This window comes from Cuculus canorus, chromosome 7, assembly GCF_017976375.1.
Source record: "Cuculus canorus isolate bCucCan1 chromosome 7, bCucCan1.pri, whole genome shotgun sequence".
Taxonomy (NCBI): domain Eukaryota; kingdom Metazoa; phylum Chordata; class Aves; order Cuculiformes; family Cuculidae; genus Cuculus; species Cuculus canorus.
This window is the reverse complement of record NC_071407.1, coordinates 9,730,318-9,749,284: the sequence shown is the minus strand read 5'-3', so window position 1 is coordinate 9,749,284 and position 18,967 is coordinate 9,730,318. Positions and strand designations below refer to the sequence as shown.

The following is an 18,967-nucleotide window of genomic DNA, read 5'->3' as shown; positions in this document are numbered from 1 at the left end:
CCATAAACCAGCCTAAATGGAAAAGACAGAACTCAAATGAGCCCAAACTAGGAAAAAATTGAATAAAGCTTTTTCAGGCCACTTGCAAGACAGACTCAGGACCACTGGATTTCCTGTATTAGCAGCTTGCTGGAGATCCTTGGAGTGGAGATGACTGTCAATTCTTTCCATTCTGGCTCTGAAGAGCCAGTGAAGGTTTTCAGAATGCATGTGGTTTTCTCAGTCATTAGTATGTATTCTATTAGGGGTCTGTATTGCTCCATTTCATTGCTGGTGCAATGACCGATCTTGTACAAACATCTCTACTTCTTCTGTCACTGTGACCCCTTTTTATTGCCTCACCATTATAGATCAGGATTAACCTGTTTTCCTTCCTCTCACAGGGAAGCAAAGGCTTTCCTTTCTCATACAACAACATGACTAAAGATGGGGGTCGAACCCAAACACCAGAGGGCCAAAGACTCTTCAGCCTGGGGATTTCAAGGCTTGCCAATTTTCTATTGACATAAGAACCAGTGAAACAGCCTTGTGCGGTTTTAGATGCTAACATTCTGTTGAACGTTCTTTTCAAAAAAACTTTATTTTTTGAGAGGGAAACAATGATTGGGTAGATTTCATTCAACTGAGGAAACCGGCATAGAAAGAATATATTTCAGGGAGTTTACAAAACTTTTTTTTTTAATCAGTATTATTAAAAAAATCATACTCAGAGTATGAAACAATTAGTTTTTAGAGCCCTAAACTTTAAGGTATTTGTAATGTTGAGGTATTTCTGTAAGTGTTTTACAAACATTTGTGGAGTGTTTTCATCAGCAGTCTCACACAACAGAAATAAAAACTGTATGCATTGGGTATCGCCAGGTGTTTACAGATGTCTAAATGTATATATCTGTTTCTGCACATCTCTAGAATGCATACTGTGTGCAGATAATAAACACCTCCCCTCTGGAAATGTTCTGTGACTTGGGTATTTGGAGGCAAAGGTTCTGAATAAAGAAGAACCTATTCAGAATACAGCAGAATTTACTGCAGTTGCTGTAGATTTTCAAAGCAATGGCTGCTGTCAGAATCTGGCCTAAGTAATTAACTTAGGATGGATGGAAAGGAAAAGCAGCATGTGGAAGATGTAATTAATGGGAACATATAACAGTCAGCTCTCACATAATAAATTGGCAGCTATGCCTGAGGTAACTGCCTTTTATTTGCAAAATACAGTTGGAATTTTTTAAAAGTAATTGCACATTTTCTTCCATTTCCACATGGTCCCAGAGAAAATAGTACAGTACAAATACCAACAGAAACATAATAAAATCATGGTTGCTGGTGTGTTTTGGTTTGGGCTTGTTTGTTTTCTTTTCAGGCTTAGGGCTATGATGTTATTTGAGCCAGTGTCCAAAGGAAAGGAGGAACGTACTTTAGGTCAGGAAAAGACAAGTGGTAAAACATTTTAGTGAGGTTTAATATGGAATAATCTAAAAGAACAAGGCAAGAACAACCAGGATATATAACAGTAAATGGCTAAGTATCTATTTGCAGAAGAGATTTAGTAATGGAATTCTCCTGACTTGAGTAAATAATGATTAAGACAAATGTTCTGAAAACCTTCCATTTAGAAGGCTTGAATTTTCCCTCCTGAAAACATGTTGCAGTTTTTCCTGAATAGCAAGCATGACACCAGTTAAGCTTAACTGCCATTTCCAGGCTTTTAAAGGAAGTGGAGGGAACAGCACGTCATTCAGATATGATTCCCCTCTGCACACAGGTGGGGAGATAGAACACCAACCATTTAAGTGCTTTTTTTTGTTTGTTTGGATTTTCTTTTGGTTTTAAGCATTTGTTCGTTGTCACCCCGATAGTGGGGAGGAAAAGGCGAGTCCAAATCTGTTCTATGATAAGAGCGAGGGAGGATCTAGCCCACTTTCTGTGAGTGAATGGAGATGGGATCTAGCAGTAAAAAACTAGCACTGGAGTGAGTTCTTCTCGCAGGAAATCTGATTAGAAGCTTTACTGGTGTTTAAAATGAAACAGCCTGAGGATCAAGAAATACAGTTCTCTGTAAAATATTCCTGCTGTAACTAGTCTCTATATTGCTGACCTCGGGGGATCTTGCATTTGCTGCAGGCTGAGCCTCGAAGGCAGTTTGTTGCTGAACTAAGCCCTTTAAACAGACAGCAAATGTAAAAAAGTACATCCTGCAGTTTTTGTGCTGATGAATTTAAAATTATGTTCTAGCAGGCTCAATACACTCCAAATTAATTAGCAACAATTCTTTTAACAGGATAATTACTATATAAGCAAGCGATAAACTCAAAATGAATGTGGATGGTCCTGGCTTGCATCAACAAGGAAGAGATGTGTTGCAGTTCTACTAACTCATTCTAAATTCACCCTCTTTTCAAAGGTTTTAGACAGCACAGCCAGTCAGCAGCAGCACTCTAGCCTTTTTACTTCTAGACTGGAATTGAAATCCCAAATAAAGTTGCATTCTAACTCTCCATACATCTATCTCATAATGCCATGGTGAATGACGATTGGCTTTTTCTGCCCAAAAAAGGCCCAAACTAAAAAAGAAAAGCAGGAAGTGTGGCATGTTATTACTACAGTATAAATGTTAAAGGGCTTTGAAGCATATAAGACTTTTTTCTTTGAGTCTGTGCATTTTCTCTTCTTGTAATGGAAGAGCCTGATCATGCAGAGAACAGTAACAAACTCAGTAACTCACAAAAATATAAACACAGGTTCACGTGTTTGGGGTTTGGAATTATTAAATAGGTTAATCTTTCAAAGAATAAATATGTCATTGCTTATCAGGCTATGGATAAATAACCATATGACCGCTACAGTGGTGATAGAATCTGGTCTGGGAAATGAAAAGTGTTGTTGTCTTCAGACAGCGGAACCTTTAGAAAATGAGGTTTAATTGGGAACTTTTAATAAGGGAAGTTACCTTAATTAGGTCACTTTATATTTTCTACATTTTTTATGTTTTTCTAGATTTTTTTTAGAATGGATGTAGAAATTTGTAAAAGTACCTGCCATTTCTTCCGAGAATATATATTTTAGGCATATTTTAAAAAATCACTTGTCTTACTTCAGCCTCTATAAGCGAAGCCCAGCAAAGTCAGTGGTGTTATGCTGATATAAAGTGTGTTCTTGGGAGAAATTAATCAGGCCCTATGTTGCTCACTCCAAATGTTAAAGCAGTAAAAGCGTAATTATTAGCCATTTCTTAAAAAAGGATCTTGACGCTAAACAGACCAGCCAGTCTCTCAAGTTATTTCATGGGACCATGTGGTGATTCATTTTGCTTTATAAAATGCGAAGCACTAGCCTGAATACTCTTGTCTAGGTTGTCTTGTCAAACTTGAGCAGTGCTATTTTACTTCTAGTTAGGTTATATGCCTGAGTCAGGCCACTTATTAAAAAAAAAAATCATATAAAATGGCAACATTTAAAAAACTTCTCGGCTGCAAACACAGAGAAATTAAGGAGGGCGGGAGGGAAACCTTCACAAGTATTTTGGGTGGTGATTTTTTTGCGTTCTGACTAGTAGCAATAGAAAGACAAGTGCCAGTAGAAAATGGCTGTGACAAACAGAGTTGTCTTCTAATGATCTGTGCGGTTGCTTTTTATTTTAGGTTTTGGTTTTCCGTTTTCAGACATTGTTATTCAGACAATGCAGGTCCCAAGAGACAGTTTTGTTTATGCCGTTCCGTGGTGTTGCATAGTTTTTAACTGAATCCAGCCAAGGATGAGGTAACATTTGCACAAGATTTTCTTAAATTTCTTGACTGATCGATGTTTTGATGTCACAGTAACAGCAGAAATCTGTCATCTTCCTTCACTTACATGTCTGCACAGTTGTCACTGCTGAAGCTGGTCCTGTACATGGCGAATATACTGTTCATTGTGCTCTAGTTACAGCCCAACCATCAATGTCGGCCTATAGTAGAGCTAAATGCATCCATATTTCCCATGATGGATAGGCTTCTCCTTCTATTTGAATACATGTGAGAACATGTTAGCACAGTGCCACCAAAGGTAATAATAACCAACTTCGTTAGTGTGCCAAACCTTTCTTGCTACTACAAACTATGGCTACAAAATCCCTGTGGATAATACAATAGGGAACTAGTCAAAACCCAGCATACAAAAAGATAGAAAAATGTCCCATATCTATGACTTTGCTTCAGAAATTTCTCCTACAATTAGACGAAATTATTGATCTCTTGGTGGAAGAGATGATTTAGGTACTCACTCAAAGAATATTGGGTCATTGAAACAGATTAAGCCTTTCTGAAGAAGCTGTGGGAAATGGAACCTCTTACGTCAGTAACTGTGGTCACGGATCTTCTGATGGAGCTTGGGGTTCCTCTTTTGGAGGAAAAGCAACAAAATCTTTCAGTTCGGTATCTTGGTCAGTAGTAGCATGAGTACTAGCTTCATAAGGCTCACATGGGCAACAGCTGACTTCTTTCCTGCTCTTCTGCAAAATGGTAGCATGGAAGTCTAATGATATCACTGCCAAACGATACAATTGTAGAGTAACCACTAAGATATTCTTAGCCGTGAAAAAAACTAGCATCTGATTGAATATTCTGAAGTGGCCCATCAGGATCGAACGCACAATGAAGAAGGGACCATCCTGTATGAAAAGGCTGACCCCAATGTTCCACAGTTCTGCACTGTACCTGCACAGCAGTAGACTTGGTATCCGCCTAGTCGATGCAGTTGGTTTGCAGCCAATATGCTGTACTGGAAATAAAACACAGTTACATTAAAACAACTCTCTAAAATTGAGCCAGGATTAGTCTAAAGGGCATTTATAATTCGGGGCAGCCTAGACTATAAACACACTCAGTTGCGAACAATTCAACATCAAGCAGATCGCGTTTCTGGGATCCGTTTCAGCAAAATATACTAAGCTCATTTTAAGTAGGGACTTAAGTGGGTTTTGGTCCTGTTTAGCAGACCACCTAGTATCTAACCCACAAAGCTATCAGTCTTTGTACAGTTTTAAAACAAGAAGCAGAAGTAGATTGATCACCTAATCTTTCTGTAACAACAACTTCCCTGGACACATGCTAGGCTAATAAGTATCTTTACAAAAAACTACAGTGCTGAATAGGAACAGCCTGAGCTGTAGCCCTTCAATCTGTTTTAGGCTGTCTAAGACCTTGCTGTTAAAAGATCCACCAGATAGCCCTTGCCTTTTTCATGCGTCATAGTAAGAATAAGTCATTCTTATTCTTACAGAGACAGTACAGAGCACTATGGATAGGAAGAAACAGTGGTTGCTACTTGTCATGTAAGACTTGACCCACAATTACTCGTGGCTGTCTTGGGTATGACTTGCATATACCTGTTGAACACTTGTTCCCCTGGCTATAAAAGCAGCAGTGGCTAGAATGCCTTGCGTGGTGTCGAGAGAAGGATCATCAGAAGGGTTTGCATGTGGTAAATAGGGCTGTCCCTTATGAAAATGCACAGAGCTTAACTAAACCCTCTCTCATGCAGTGGGATTTCATTAGTTTTAAAAACATAGCTACTTGTGATGCAGTAACAACTGCCGAACATTTCAGCTTACCAAACAAATGCCATTGTTTGACAATGGTGGTGGAAATAAAGAAGAGACTTGAGTGGAAAATTAGCTGTAGAATGTAGAAATTTGCCGAATCCAGTAGGCAAAGCTTCAGCAGCAGCTATTTTTTTAATATGCTTTTGTGCTATTGTTGTTCAATAGTCTTAACAGCATTGCCGTAGTCCAATAATAAATGCTGAAAATTTTCTGGTTTACACCATATTTGATATGTGAGTTAACATTCTAAAGCTTGAATAAAAAGTAGTATCTCTGCAACTGTATAGAGCTACCTAAAATAAACTGTACCTATAGTAAATTTCAGGGCAATGTGCATTCAATAACTTTAATTTTTAAACTGGTAAATGTAATTAAATAAGCAGAAAAGCAATAGCCAGAGAAAATAAATTGCACAGTATACAACAGATTACTTCACTTAATTGTCGCTTTAATTGTTTAAGCATTGTTTGAATTTGTTTAGGTGCTGGTGATGTGTAGAGGGTATGTGGATGTTTTTCTTTTTCGGAAACCTGAGTGTTGTGCATCTTTAACAGAAAACATTTTACTAGTAACCAGAATTTTAGCTGTGATAAATCTAAAATGTGGTTAGGACAATTCTTCTCAGGAGGTAAGCTGCAATGCTGAAACATTTTCATAATGTCAAAAAGCCTAGTGCTATCCATGAAGAAAAGGCCAATGAAAAAATTCTGGAATAATTTGTCGTTATTATGTTATGAATTTATTATTTTAGTCAGTGTGTCAACTTAGTCATCAATTTCATGTAAGATGTTAGTGAGGATAATGTTTATTTGGACTGGTATAGTAGCGATTGGAGGCCAAAACAGTTGGAACAGATAATGACCGAGGCAGACTTCATTATTCTTCTTGGACACAGAGAAGCCCTTTCTGCCCAGGGACAAATACAAATTTGAGCTGGCTGAATGCTGGGCCTTTTAGCTTAAGATAAGGGTGTAATGTCCCAACATTATAACGTCTTTAAGGTTCCCTGTGAATAGGTAATTTCTTCTGTGATAACCTCTTCTGTTTTCTTGGCTGTGCTGTTCCCTGAGGTTAACAATAGCCTATCTTTCCATACAGTCTATTAACCTACCCAGATTGGAGCCATAATCCAAGACCATATCTAACTCAAGAGTTCACATAGTGAAGCTTCAGGCAGTATCAGACAACCGGAGGAGATGTTCAATACGATATTGCAAGTCCTTTTTTTTTCTGGAAGTAGAGAGTTTTATTGGGGAGATCAGAGATTAGCCAGAAAAAAAGTGCTTCCTCAAAAGAAACCACAGTAGGCTTTCTTCAAAAACCACCGCTGTCATATGAATTACTCTCCACCAGAAGTCCTTGGTATAGCACGTAGTGTGTGCATAGCCACAAGACATGCCAACAAAGACCTATAGCACTTGTTCTCTTTTCTTGTCTATGTGCAAGTACTAACCTGCAAGATCAAGTGGAAACTGTAACATACTCCAGGTCCATACAGCAAGAATTGCATTTATGAGAGCATAATTCTTCCTATGGGAGAGGAAAAAAGTGATAGCAGTGAAGGTACAGTTTCCTTAAGTAATAACAAAAATGTTCCCCGTAGTATTTGGAATGTCATTTAAAGGGTGGTTGAGTGAAATGATGATTGGTTAATGCCTACTCTTGAGATGTAAGACTAATGAAAACAGAGGCACCTTTTCGTATAGATTTTTTGCTATTCAGGCCACGTATTCTAGCTATGTAATTACACTAAATATCTGATGCTGAAGTTATGATAATAAACACATGGAAATAGACACTGCGGCTCAAAATGGAGATATATTTAACCTTGCAGTGATTACACATTCCTTGCAAGCCTGAAGCTTCTCTGCCAAGTGGAAGGACCACTTTTCCCACTGTAGAACCTTTTATTTTATATTAAACCCCTCCCAAAATACAGTATGTCTCTAAAAATCCTCTTTTGTGGTTCTTTTTCTTTATGATGGATGATCACAGCTCATCTTTCAGTGCTGTTAGGGGGAGATGGGCTTATTGTCTCTGAGAGAAATCACAACGTTCAAAACTCACACCAGACTCTGCCACTCCCTTTCTTCCTACCTTTGATCACTTTGTCATTCTATCATGACTAAAGTACATATGAGACAACCAAAGAAGCAACTTGGATAATGAATCACTAAAGCAAACTCCAGTTGCTTCCTTGCCCATCTAAACCAACTCACTAACCTGAAAGAGGCTTACGGTGTATTCAGTTTCAGCTCCTGTAGCTGTAAGAATTGACGTTGTTTGGCAGTTATGCTAGTTTTTTGGTTCTTGTACCCTTTTATTGTGATGGATGTGACATGCTTCTCTGCTGGCAACAGACGAGTAATCCCTAGCAAAGCTCCTAGGGCTGTTAGGCCTTTGACAGAGGTAAAGGTGAGAGTAGGAAAACAGAGCCCTTGAATGTAGCCTTCTGTTTTCTGAGGAAAATACACCTCCGCTACTCTGACTCGGCAGATCACACAAATATTTAAACAAAACAAATATCTATGCAAATTATTTATGTCAGCAAATAGTCCTTACCGAACATCTTCAATGTCCAAAGTTTCACTAGCAAATTCAAGTATATCTGCTGCTGTTCCCACAAACATGAGCAGCAGCTGAGACAATTGATCCCGGGTGATTTCAGCTCCAATGGGGAGAAGCCACCTCCCAACTACCAGTAGCAGCAGAAAAGTCTGGTGGAGTGCCAGTGTCCATACAGTCTCACAGATTCTGGAGAGCTGATTCACAAAGACTTTAGCCTGTTTAAGAGATGACAACAGCAACACATTGTAACTTCAGGAGATTGACATTGTAGGTACCTTCAGAGACTGTATTCATCCTTGAGCCTGCTATTATTCTCCTTCACTTTGTATTAGAGCAAATAATTTCTACGTGGTAGGCATAATTTGAAAAAGGCACACTGATAGGAATTTTGGGTAACGAATAGCAAGTCTTTCTTGTACTTTCTTGCATGTACTACTACTCCTCTTCTCATTTTTCTCTGCAGAAGCATCACCCAGACACTTTCTAATTTCAGCTACTGAGGTTTGGAAGAGAATGGCAGAAGAGTACCCTCTTCACACAGACTTCTCCTACCAACAACAGTTAGTACGCAGCATGCTGTAGGCCACTTTGATAATATGGCTTTCTTAAAGTATTTCTTTTTCTTTTTAAAAATTTTATTCTGAGTGAGGAGCTTGCCCAGACAGACACACCTGTCCTTCCTAATTGCTCTAATCTCATCAGGTCTCTACTAGGAATAAGAAAAGGTATCTCACCGTCTGAATGATGTGGTGATCTATTCCCTCACTTCCATGACTGCTGTCTCTGGATTGATTGAAGTCTTGATTGCTGATGTTCACCTGAACAGCTCCAGGCTCGTTACTGCAGTACTGTTGTGAACACAAGCATCACACATGCATAAACATCTCACAGAGGCAGAAGAGGCACTCTGTGGCTGAAAGTCCTGTTTTGCTGAACTGCAGAAGGATCATTTGTTAAAGTCAGTCAATGTTTACAAAGGTAGAAGCTCAATCTGAATGTAATCCCCCTCTTGTTCAGAAGGGAGGAATTCCTCTCACAAGACCAGGAGTGATATGTTGGTAGGTGCCTGAGAAAGTATATGATTTTATTGTAGAAAAGGATGTAAATTCAAAGGCTGTTGGAGTTGGTGGCACCTTAGTGCTGCTAAAACCGCACTCATTGAATGTAATCTGGCTGCAGCTCTCCTGAACAGAATATGGGGCTTCCTACGTAGTCTCTCACTAGCTAAAACTGTAAAATAGGGTAAAAATTGGTCTGGTCAGTCTGCTGTTTTATGCTCATGGCCAGTCTCTACATTCAAACTTGTTCTCAAATTACCTGTTTCTCATCACTACTATCCAGAAACAGTTCTCTAAAAATAGCATTGTTTCAGTCTTCAGTGAATAATGCAAGCGGTGGGATTCAAGAATAACTATGAAATTTGGGAATGCGTTTTTGCCTAGCCCTGTAGAAAAATGGATATTTTTACTTTCTCCAAGTACCTGGTGCTCTGAGAAAACAAATGTTGGCTAAAACTTACTGTTGCTTCAACTGCAGTAAACCAGTGGTAGGACTGTGTCCTGTCTAATGCCTGCAGCACCACGCAGCCCTTCTACTACCTTCACCTCCAGGGATGCTCCCAGAGCAACTGGAGTATGTTTCTAAAATCTGTCTTCATAACAATCCGTTAACATCTCTCTTCATTTTAATAAAAAAGGGATAATTAGAAAATCAAACCATGCTGTTACTGAAGGCTTTTATCCTGTCCTATTTGTGCCAGAGAACACCAGATGATTCGCATTCCTCCACTGGGCCCCCCACCATTTTATTTCATGGGGAGTGATTTTGTGTAGCAATCAGAATGCGTTCTTGTGCATACTGAGTAGCTGTGTTCAGCGTGATGCCTGCCAATATGAAGGCAGCATTTTCCAGCAAATGTCACATTCCAGTAAACCTCAGATTCCACTTTGATACGTTCCTTGGTCTCTGATAATGTTGCTCAGTATCTAGGTAAATGCTGTCTCTTGCCTGTATCTTGTCATAGATAAATGGGGCAACTTCTCATGGTTTGAAAAATCAGGGAAAATAGTCAGTGCTTGTTGCTTTTATAGTTGATGCTAAAGGCTCTTAAACAGAAAGTTCACCTAAATTGGACAGTGGGTGTGAGAACATTGGCAGATGTGGAAAACAAGACAATTCCATTTGGAGGGGGGAAATTTAAAGCTGTGGGCATGGAGGCAGTAAGACAGTGGAGCTGACACTCTGCCGGAGACAGCCTTGTGGTTCTGACCTCCTTGGGTTAGTTCTTCAGCCACAGGGGAGAGAGAACGGCTTGTTCAGAGGATGTTTCAGAAATGAAATATAACTGGTGCTCTGGAGAAGCCTTTTTATCTGTTGATGGTAGAAGTCTCAAGCCTACAGAAAGCAGCCCCAAGGTCAAAGAAAAGCAGCCCCAAGGTGGCTGAAGGACAGGAGTGAAATGGGAGGTAACGAGGTGTATAGGGACCTATCAGGAGAGGTTGTGGCTCTCCCCACGCCAACAATAGAGCAGACAGCTCTCGCTGCTCCAGAGCAGGCTGTCCACTTAACCCGCACGGAGGGCAGAGGAGCTGCAGGAATCAGCGTGTCACACTGCTGCAGGGAGGTGGAGGAAAGCACAGCATGGCTTTCATGTGCCTTGCAAAGGGGGGCTCCTTTTTTTTCCTAGTGACACAAAGGTGCAGAGAATACTTCCTTAAGAACAGTAATTCACTTTATCTGTGTCTTTCGTAGGTTTCTTATATGTAAATTTTATGACTCTCAGCTGAATGGGGGGGTTATTATTTCAGTACGAGGCTCCACAAACTCTAACTGAACAGCACTCTTCAGGGTCAGGTTCATACCTCTTCTCATCTTCATGCAGGCAAGAAATGGAAAACTGCATCTGCACAGCCAACCATTTAACTAGACTCCTGTTTTTTAATTTTAAGTATGTTCATATCTTGTTTTGGTGTGTTTCTCTCGGAATATTTATTAAGTGGTGACTGTGGTGGTGTTTCACTTGCAAGTTTGAAGAAGAGCCTCTATGTTCATCATATATGTGCATGTAAATAGGACTGTTGGTGCCAGGCGTATCTGCCTAGCCAATTAGGTATGCACAGGGACTTAATGGGAATGTGACAAGGAAAAAGTGAATACTAAATTTCCCAGGCACTTGATAAACGTGGTTTACCTCTTTGATGCTAGAGCCCAGTTACACCTAAGTGTTGAGATTGTATGCATAGCTAAACAAACATACTTTTTACTGTGCAAAAATAAAACAGGAAGAAATGTAGACACTTTGTGTAGAGTCTAGTTTGGTTTACTGTGTTTCTTCTGAGAACAACCTTACATTCCTCTGATTTACAAAAGATCTAATGAAAACAGAAGCTCTTCTGCGTGACACAGTGTTGTCCTAGTGCTTGGCCTGCAGAGATCCCTGTCAGCGCATGGGGAACTCCTGAAACACTCAACTAATTCAGCAAATTTCTGTTGGCGTAATATTCACAATCCATTATTCCCAAATAAAAATGAGGTTAGCTAAAACTTTTTGCAGCAGGTCCAGCAGCGAGATGATAAAGTTGATGCTTGAGTACCAGGGCAGGGTACCCTCAATCCCGTTAACCCGCGTGGAGGCTGGCAACCTGAGGGCATTGTGGAAGAGGCTGGCCCTTCCCCGAGGCAAACACGCTGCCAAACAACATGTACCCCACCAGCCCTCTGCCATTCCAGCCTTTCTTGCTGGGAACAGTGTTGCTGTCCCTATAGCAACACCTGGGATGTCAGAAATTCAAAGCAACCGTGACTGCTTCGCTTTGCTCATACAGTAAAGCTGAAATGTAGAACAGAGAGATAAGATTGCTTACGCTGTTTTCCAAATTGAGGAAGATAATAGGTATGGAAGGAAGAAGCGATGAAAGATATAAGATCACTTTTAGAAGAGTGATATACTAGAATTTTAGCTGGCAAGAGACTCCTACCTCAGAATAAGGCTGAGGGAATGGGCAGCAATATTGACTGTTCAAGTTAAGACAATTAAAACTAAATGCAAGGTTTACCAACAATCTATCTTATTACTGACTGGGAAGCCACCTCAACTACAGCACCGGTAGTCAGGTAAGCCCTGTGAAGAATGGTCAGTTATCACTTTCTGTGGCAGTGACGCACTAAGCATTTAAAAAGGTAACAGGTATTTGTTTATCTGAGGTCTGACACATTATGAAGAAAGAATGTTTGGGTGTTTAACGGATTAAATGGTTTTAATTTTCTTGCCATCTGTTTTGCAGACAGCAATTTTTTTCACTCAACACAGCTCAATTTACTTTATAATCTCAAGTATGTATTTCATCCCCAAATACTTTACTGCAAAACAGTACTTTCTATGCAGTCAGTATTTCACAGTTGATATATGAATGGTATTACTCATGTCCAGTTCTGCAGTACTGAGAGGCAGAATTGCCTCTGTCTTGAGCAGGAGAGGCTGTATATTAGCACATGCCTGAAATAACAGCACTAACGCAAGCACTTGATGTTTCCTGCTAGAGATTCAACATGAGATCAAAGTTCTACTATCTTAAAGACTGCAAACTGTTTACATGGTGAATACATTAAATGTGTGGATCTAGCAACTACCTAATTACCCATTCTGTTAGTATTTTAATAAGGAGAATCCCAGCAATACTTTAGTATGAAAAGTAATACTAGACAGGGTTCTGTATTTCAGATTAATTATTAGGAGAGTTGCTCACTTTCTGGAAGTATTGGTTTTGAATCTGAGGGATTGTGTTTCCAGAATACTCTATCCTATCTCTCCAGGTATAAAGTAAGCTGTTAACTTGATATACTCCCTCTTTAATTCACAGTAGCAGTATATCAATAAGAACAAAGTATGCCATGTTCTAACATCGTTTTGGGAAATAAACTGCTGCCTTTGACTACAGAATTAGCCTGTTTCTTGGACCAGATTTAACTATGACAAATGTTCTCAATATCCACATTACCTGTCTGTGACTGTTTAAGGAGATTTGGCAAAAGAAGACAATAAATTCCTCCTGCTGTATTTAGAAAAAGCCTCAGGCATTTTCAGTATAAACACAATTTTGAATATTTGATTATGCTTCTGTAGGCTCTAACGATGTTTCAAAGAAGAAAATGAGGCACTATGTCTTCTTAGTCTAATTTATGTATTTTCTTCTGTTGCTTTTTGCTCTTATTCCTATCAGGCCCTTTTCTGCTGTGGATGTAAAGTACTGCATATACGTAAATGCTGGGACAGACAAAATCCCCTTTTCACGATGTGCAGGTGCCACAGGGACTTCAAAGCAGCCTGCATGGGCAGGTGGTTCACTCGGCATGGGCTGTCGGGCTACGTGACTCTGTCCTGGCCCTGACTGACCCCATCTGCCAAAAGAACAATTGTCTTTAAAATTTTTACTGCGTGTTTTAGTCCTGAACTGCCACCCAGACAGCCCCTCCCAGATCACTGTACAGCATGAACAAAGAAAGGATATAAACACTGACAGACAAATTACCATGTAAGCTATCTGTGGTAGCAATCTGTGAGTATTCTGCTAGGTTGCAGCAAACAAGGTAATTTGAGTTTAAGACCCCTTTCACTGATACCTGTCTGAATGTTGGCTTGCTTGGAGTTGTGATATCTGCCAGCAAGTGCTGTGAAACTCATAGTTTATTTTACAATGGCCTCTAAATCAATGAAACTCTCTCTTTACCATCCTCATCAAGATTCAAGCTGGCAACCTGGGGATGAGGGCTGATTTTCAAACTTCTAGTCCTCATTTCCCCAGGCAAATAAAGACAAATAAATAGTCTCATTTTTAGCTAAGAATGGGCTTCGTTATTTGATATTTAGCAAATGCACAGTAGTCATAGTATAGCTGTAGCTGGATTGGGAGACCCACCAGTACAAAAGAAAATTGGAATAAGACTTGTCAGACTTCTATGTGTATGAACAAACTCAACCCTTCAAATAATGCATCAGTTTCAAACTAGTCCATTTTGTCTCATAATAAATACCTGAGTCCCATGATGAATTTCTAGTAGCCATAGTGATGGTACTGTGCAAATCAAGTACAGAAATATTGCTGGTGAAAACCTGTGAAGGAAGAGAAAGGGTAGCTTGGTATTATGTCACATCGTATATACTTTTCATACAGATAATGATAGGCTATGGTATCTACTCCCTCCTACTATCTGGGATATCAAGAAACACAGTAACTGCAAATAAGAATTGCTATTCATGCTAAATTCCTTACACTGTCAGTATTATGAATCTAAGATCACATCTGAAAGCTTTTTCTTTTTAAGAACTAACCAAAGGCAGTTTACTGTTTTTATGTCCATCACAGCATTCTCTGTAGTTAAATAAATAAATTAAGCTTCTAGCTAACATGCCCTTTCTGATTCCAGGAAGGGCAAATTAACACATTGAGTCATTTCACTGAATGACGCAGAGACATAAAGGCTGTTGGTCAGAATCCTGTGTGTTGACACAGGAAAGGTAGAAATAGCAGTTGTTTGCCTAAAACAAGCACTTCTTCAGTAAGAGGTCTTTCAGTGCAGGCTAAAATGGTTTATGAAAATGGGTCTTGGCCTTGTTTGCCCACTTGTGCTGGCAACTGTATGACTCTTTAGGATTTCTGTCTCTAGTTGTTTTCTCCCTGTCAGTCTTCTACATAACTTATGATGATGAAGCATTACTATGCTCAGCTTCTGGAGCTGAGTTTATTTAGAAGGGCTTGAGAGGTTTCGTTACTCCTTCTGCAAGCACTGATTCTTATGAGGGTTGCTGATTATTAAATGCATGGCAGTTTTGTTTCAGGTGGGTTTTTTTGGCAATTCTTATCCTTTTAGAGTAGGAATGAGGTCTGATGCCATAGTACGGCATGAGCATCACTGCAAGCTGCTGACATGCACAGCAGCCTTTGCATCACATGTACTTGTACTGACTCAAGACAGGACAGGGGAGTCATGTGCAGGATACTTGTTAATTCCTTCTATTCTGTCATTGGCATGTTCTGTAGTGAATTTAAATTGCTTATAAGTGTGTAACTGCAGCAACATTGCTGCCCCTGTTTGTTCCTATCCTGAATGTATCTTTATTTTTGCAATTATGACTTTTCCAGTGGAGGTTAATTATTGAGGAAAAGAAAAAAAAACCTGCTGCTCAGGAAAATGACCAGGTTGCTGAGCTGCTATGAAACGTTACAATCGATCTCCTGTAGAAAAGATTGTCCTGCTTTGTGGTTTTTTGTTTGGTTTGTGGGGGCGAGGGGTGGTGTTATTTTTGGTGCTGTGGTATTTTTGTTGTTTGCTTTCTTTTTAAAAAATGTGAGTGATTGGGCTTTATCCTGGTTATTTTGGGAGAGAACGCATCTCTTATTTGAATGGCAGAGCTAACATATTTTACAGTATTTCCTGTAGAACTTGAGCATATGAAAAGTCTGTCCAGCTGGCAGGTTAGCAATACTGAGCTAACGATACCAGATGAGGCCAGGAAATTTCAGAGGCTTTAACCCTGCCTTTCTTTCAGAAAGAGCCATCTACAGGAAATATAACGTGGCTGGGCCCAGAATAATACTTCTTCTCCACATGGGCAATTTAATTTTCTTTGCTGGTATAATAAGTAATTCTTCTGTCAGTAAGGAATGGAGAGAATATGAGGTACTTAGAGGCAGGAGAGTCCTGGGTCACAAACTGCCCACTGCCTGGATCAGTTGTTTCTATAAACACAGACAATATTCTGTATTCTGAATGAGTTTTCCACCACAGCAGAAGCCTATCCAGATACAAATAGATGCTGGCTGTTTGTCTACAGTTCTCACCTATAAGCATAATTTACTGTGCTGCTTAAATTTTCAAAATTTCCTTCTAGCCAAAGTTAGCCCAGTCTTCTAGAGCATCTGTTCATCTAAAGGGAATCTGCTTTTTTATTTATTTTTAGTTGGATTTTCCAAAAGCTTACATAGGAAGGGTTCCTTCATGAAGTCTCTGCTGCCGCCACCTCTTTGCAGCAAATTGGGTCTGCTCACTCTGCTTCTGTCTCCTAACCTTGCATTTGGACTTCTGCTGTTGTATCCTCTGTCACAGACTTTATTGCTGCTTTTATTATATTCAAATTTGGAGTATGGAAGGAACACTTGTGCTTTTGCTATAATGAGTTTAACAGGTTGCAATGGCAAGAATTCAAGGTCCCTGAAATACTCTAGGTCTTTTTTTGTCCTGGATTTATCTTGGGCCCTGCCTGCAGTTTGAGTTTTTAGAATTAAAAGGTCCTAGTGAAATCTTGACAATTAATTACATGACCGCTTCTTTTTCACACAGCATTTATTTTGGCTGACTGAATGCTGATGAGCTGTAGATGACTGCTGTAATTCTTTAGACGCGTGTAAAAACCCATGTGCTTGGGCAGACTCTGCTATTACTAACTTTTTTGTCCATCTCTCAGGCAGTCTTTCATGCATGAAAGTACCCTTCTGGAACAGCCTCCCAAATCAAAATATTTAAGCCATTCTTGCTGAATTGCAAGAATGGATGCTGCTCGTCCTTTTTTTGTCATTGAGTTTTGGTTGACACACTAGTGTGGCATTAGCACCATTGCAACTAGGAGGGGCAGGGAATGCAGTCCCAGAGAAGGGGGTGTAACCCAGGGCACGGCAGGATGGGGTAAGAGATGCAGAGTATCTGCATGCAGTAGCCTGTGTGCTCCCCAGCACCCTTCTGCACCTCACACCGGTGGTACCCAACACCTCGTTGCTTAGGAGATGCCCAGCGACCTTGTGAAGGAATGCGTGTCCGGTGCTTCCCCAACCCTCTATATCAGCAGCTTTAGGGCACGTACATACCTTTTTGTCTGCAGCTTTATTTCCCACATTTTTCAGCTGTTAGAACGGATACACACATAGAGCTGTACAGAGAGTGGCTACCACGTAGTCTGCTGCAAATCTGCCCCTCCTGAAAGCCCTCTGCATTGGGCAATGGAGAAGCCAAGGCTTTACCAGTTCTCTGCCCCCCATCCCCTAAGCACAGCGGAGAGAAGAAGCAATGCCCTGAGAGCCCTCTGGGGCAGCAGCAGAGCCCCTCTGGGGCAGCAGCCGCAGAAAGCAGTCTCCCATCTGCAGCCAAGTACATGCAAAGAAGCAAGAGGGGCTCCCTCGGAGCCGGCAGGATATGCTCACCATTTGTAGCCTCTGCCTTGCTTAAACTTGAGGGTGAGCCCTGTCTCCAGGCACAGGAGAAGATTGAGCAGTGCCAGCAGCCAGTACTTGGGTTCTTTCTTCACTGCAGTCACTCTCCAAACCCCGATGAGGGAGTGCAACACAAAGAGCAGGCGAGTAACCAAAGCATTGAGCAGCACCATCAGCTCCATCCCGGACAGGTCCCCTCCCCTTTTCCTCTCTTTTTAGGAGCTCTGGGAGGTGACCCTGGGAATCCCTGAGAAGCGTGTGCACCACAGCCACACAGACCTCTCCTCCTCGTCCATCTCCACAAAGGGGCCCGTTATAACAAAAAAGAAACAGCATTGCCCCTCCCCCAGACTTCCTGAAAAGTTTTTAAAGGGAAGAAAAAAAAAAAAAGAAAAGCTCCTGCTTCCAGGCTCCAGCGGTTTGTGGAGCTCAGCTCTGAGTACACCAAGGCTGGAGCACAGAGGATTTCTTCCTGTCCCCTCTCTTATCTGCTCAAGGCCTGAGCAGGGGAGGTTTGTCCCGCACAGTTACGGTGTCTCCGCCAGCCCCACTTACTGCTTTCATCCCACAGATTTCAAGGAAAGAGGCAAAAAGTTGGAAACATTATTAATCTGACTCTTTCTAAAAGCTCCAATGCATCACTGAGACTGCGTTTCCTCTCCCCTCCCACCAAAAGATATATTTCATGACTGTGAGCTTTTAAAATTGTTCGTTTCACATTGCAATGCAGAAAACATAAACTGTGTGCTTGGTTCAGTGCTGCAGTCCCTGTGTGCAACAGGGTTACAAAGCAAGAGGGGTTAGAAAACCTAACTGGTACTGAAATTTAGTCCAACTGCTATATCAAATAATTGACACTGTGCTTCTGGACTAAGAAGCAGCGCCAGTGAGGAACTTGGAAATCAGGCTGAAATCTGGGCTGGCACTAATGTTATGAACAGGCCAGTAGGCACATATTCAAAATATACAGACAATTTTGACTGTTAGGTCAGGTAGCTCAGAAACAGGCATTTCTCTTCTATAGGAACAGTTTAAAGTGTAGATAGAGAGTATGTTTTAGAAATTGCTTTGACGTTTTTCATAGTGATTATAAATTTTATTTGAATTTGCACCTGGGTAATCAAAGAGAAATTCCTTCTTGATCAAAATTATCACTGTGCTGCTACAGTTTTCTGTTCATTGACTGTAAAAGCAGTTAAATTGAGATCTGCCATTGACAAATGCAAATGGAAAATCAAGTCCATGTAACCTACTGTGGCGCTCCAAACATTCTAACTTCCTAGCTAATTTAATTTTAAATATCCTGTCCTACTTTAAACATAACACTCGAAGAACTGTGACCTTCATAAGAGGATATTTTTCCTCAATTGCTAAGATCCATGTTTTCCTCACTGCAAAACTGAGCACCTTTCTCAATGAAATGCTGAAGTTGGTGCTGGCCAGCTGATATCCTTGGGGGTGGGGAGAGGTGGAGGAGAAGATGACTTAAAAATAACCTGGCCCAGAAAAAAAGAAAAACAAAAGGCCATTCCACAGTGTAGATCACTCACTCAGGAAATGCCTGAGTAAATAAATGGCTTGTGGAGCGTGCCTTTTTGCAGCAATAAAATCGAGTTCCTCA

At 40.5% G+C, this 18,967-nt stretch overlaps 2 protein-coding genes across 10 annotated transcripts in view; one reads left to right on the top strand and one right to left on the bottom strand.

Moving 5' to 3' along the window:
- Positions 1-18,967, top strand: part of CABCOCO1 (ciliary associated calcium binding coiled-coil 1) — a 319,312-nt gene that overhangs the window by 167,777 nt on the left and 132,568 nt on the right. The gene's annotated exons all lie outside the window — the stretch shown is intronic.
- On the bottom strand, positions 614-17,838 carry TMEM26 (transmembrane protein 26). The gene is made up of 6 exons (XM_054071704.1): positions 17,338-17,838; positions 14,177-14,255; positions 8,881-8,994; positions 8,141-8,361; positions 7,032-7,108; positions 614-4,755 (listed from the first exon to the last, which is right to left on the bottom strand). The coding sequence occupies exons 1-6, from the start codon at positions 17,526-17,528 to the stop codon at positions 4,343-4,345; spliced, it is 1,095 nt and encodes a 364-aa protein (XP_053927679.1). The 5' UTR covers positions 17,529-17,838; the 3' UTR covers positions 614-4,342.

Bases quoted from the DNA above. Each gene is read 5' to 3' on its own strand.
- TMEM26 (XM_054071704.1), bottom strand. From the start codon at position 17,528: ATGGAGCTGATGGTGCTGCTCAATGCTTTGGTTACTCGCCTGCTCTTT. The intron at 8,995-14,176 runs GTATTTATTATG...TGTTCACAACAG, and splicing joins AAATTCATCATGGGACTCAG to TACTGCAGTAACGAGCCTGG. The intron at 4,756-7,031 runs GTTAGTACTTGC...TTTTATTTCCAG, and splicing joins GTTTCCACTTGATCTTGCAG to TACAGCATATTGGCTGCAAA.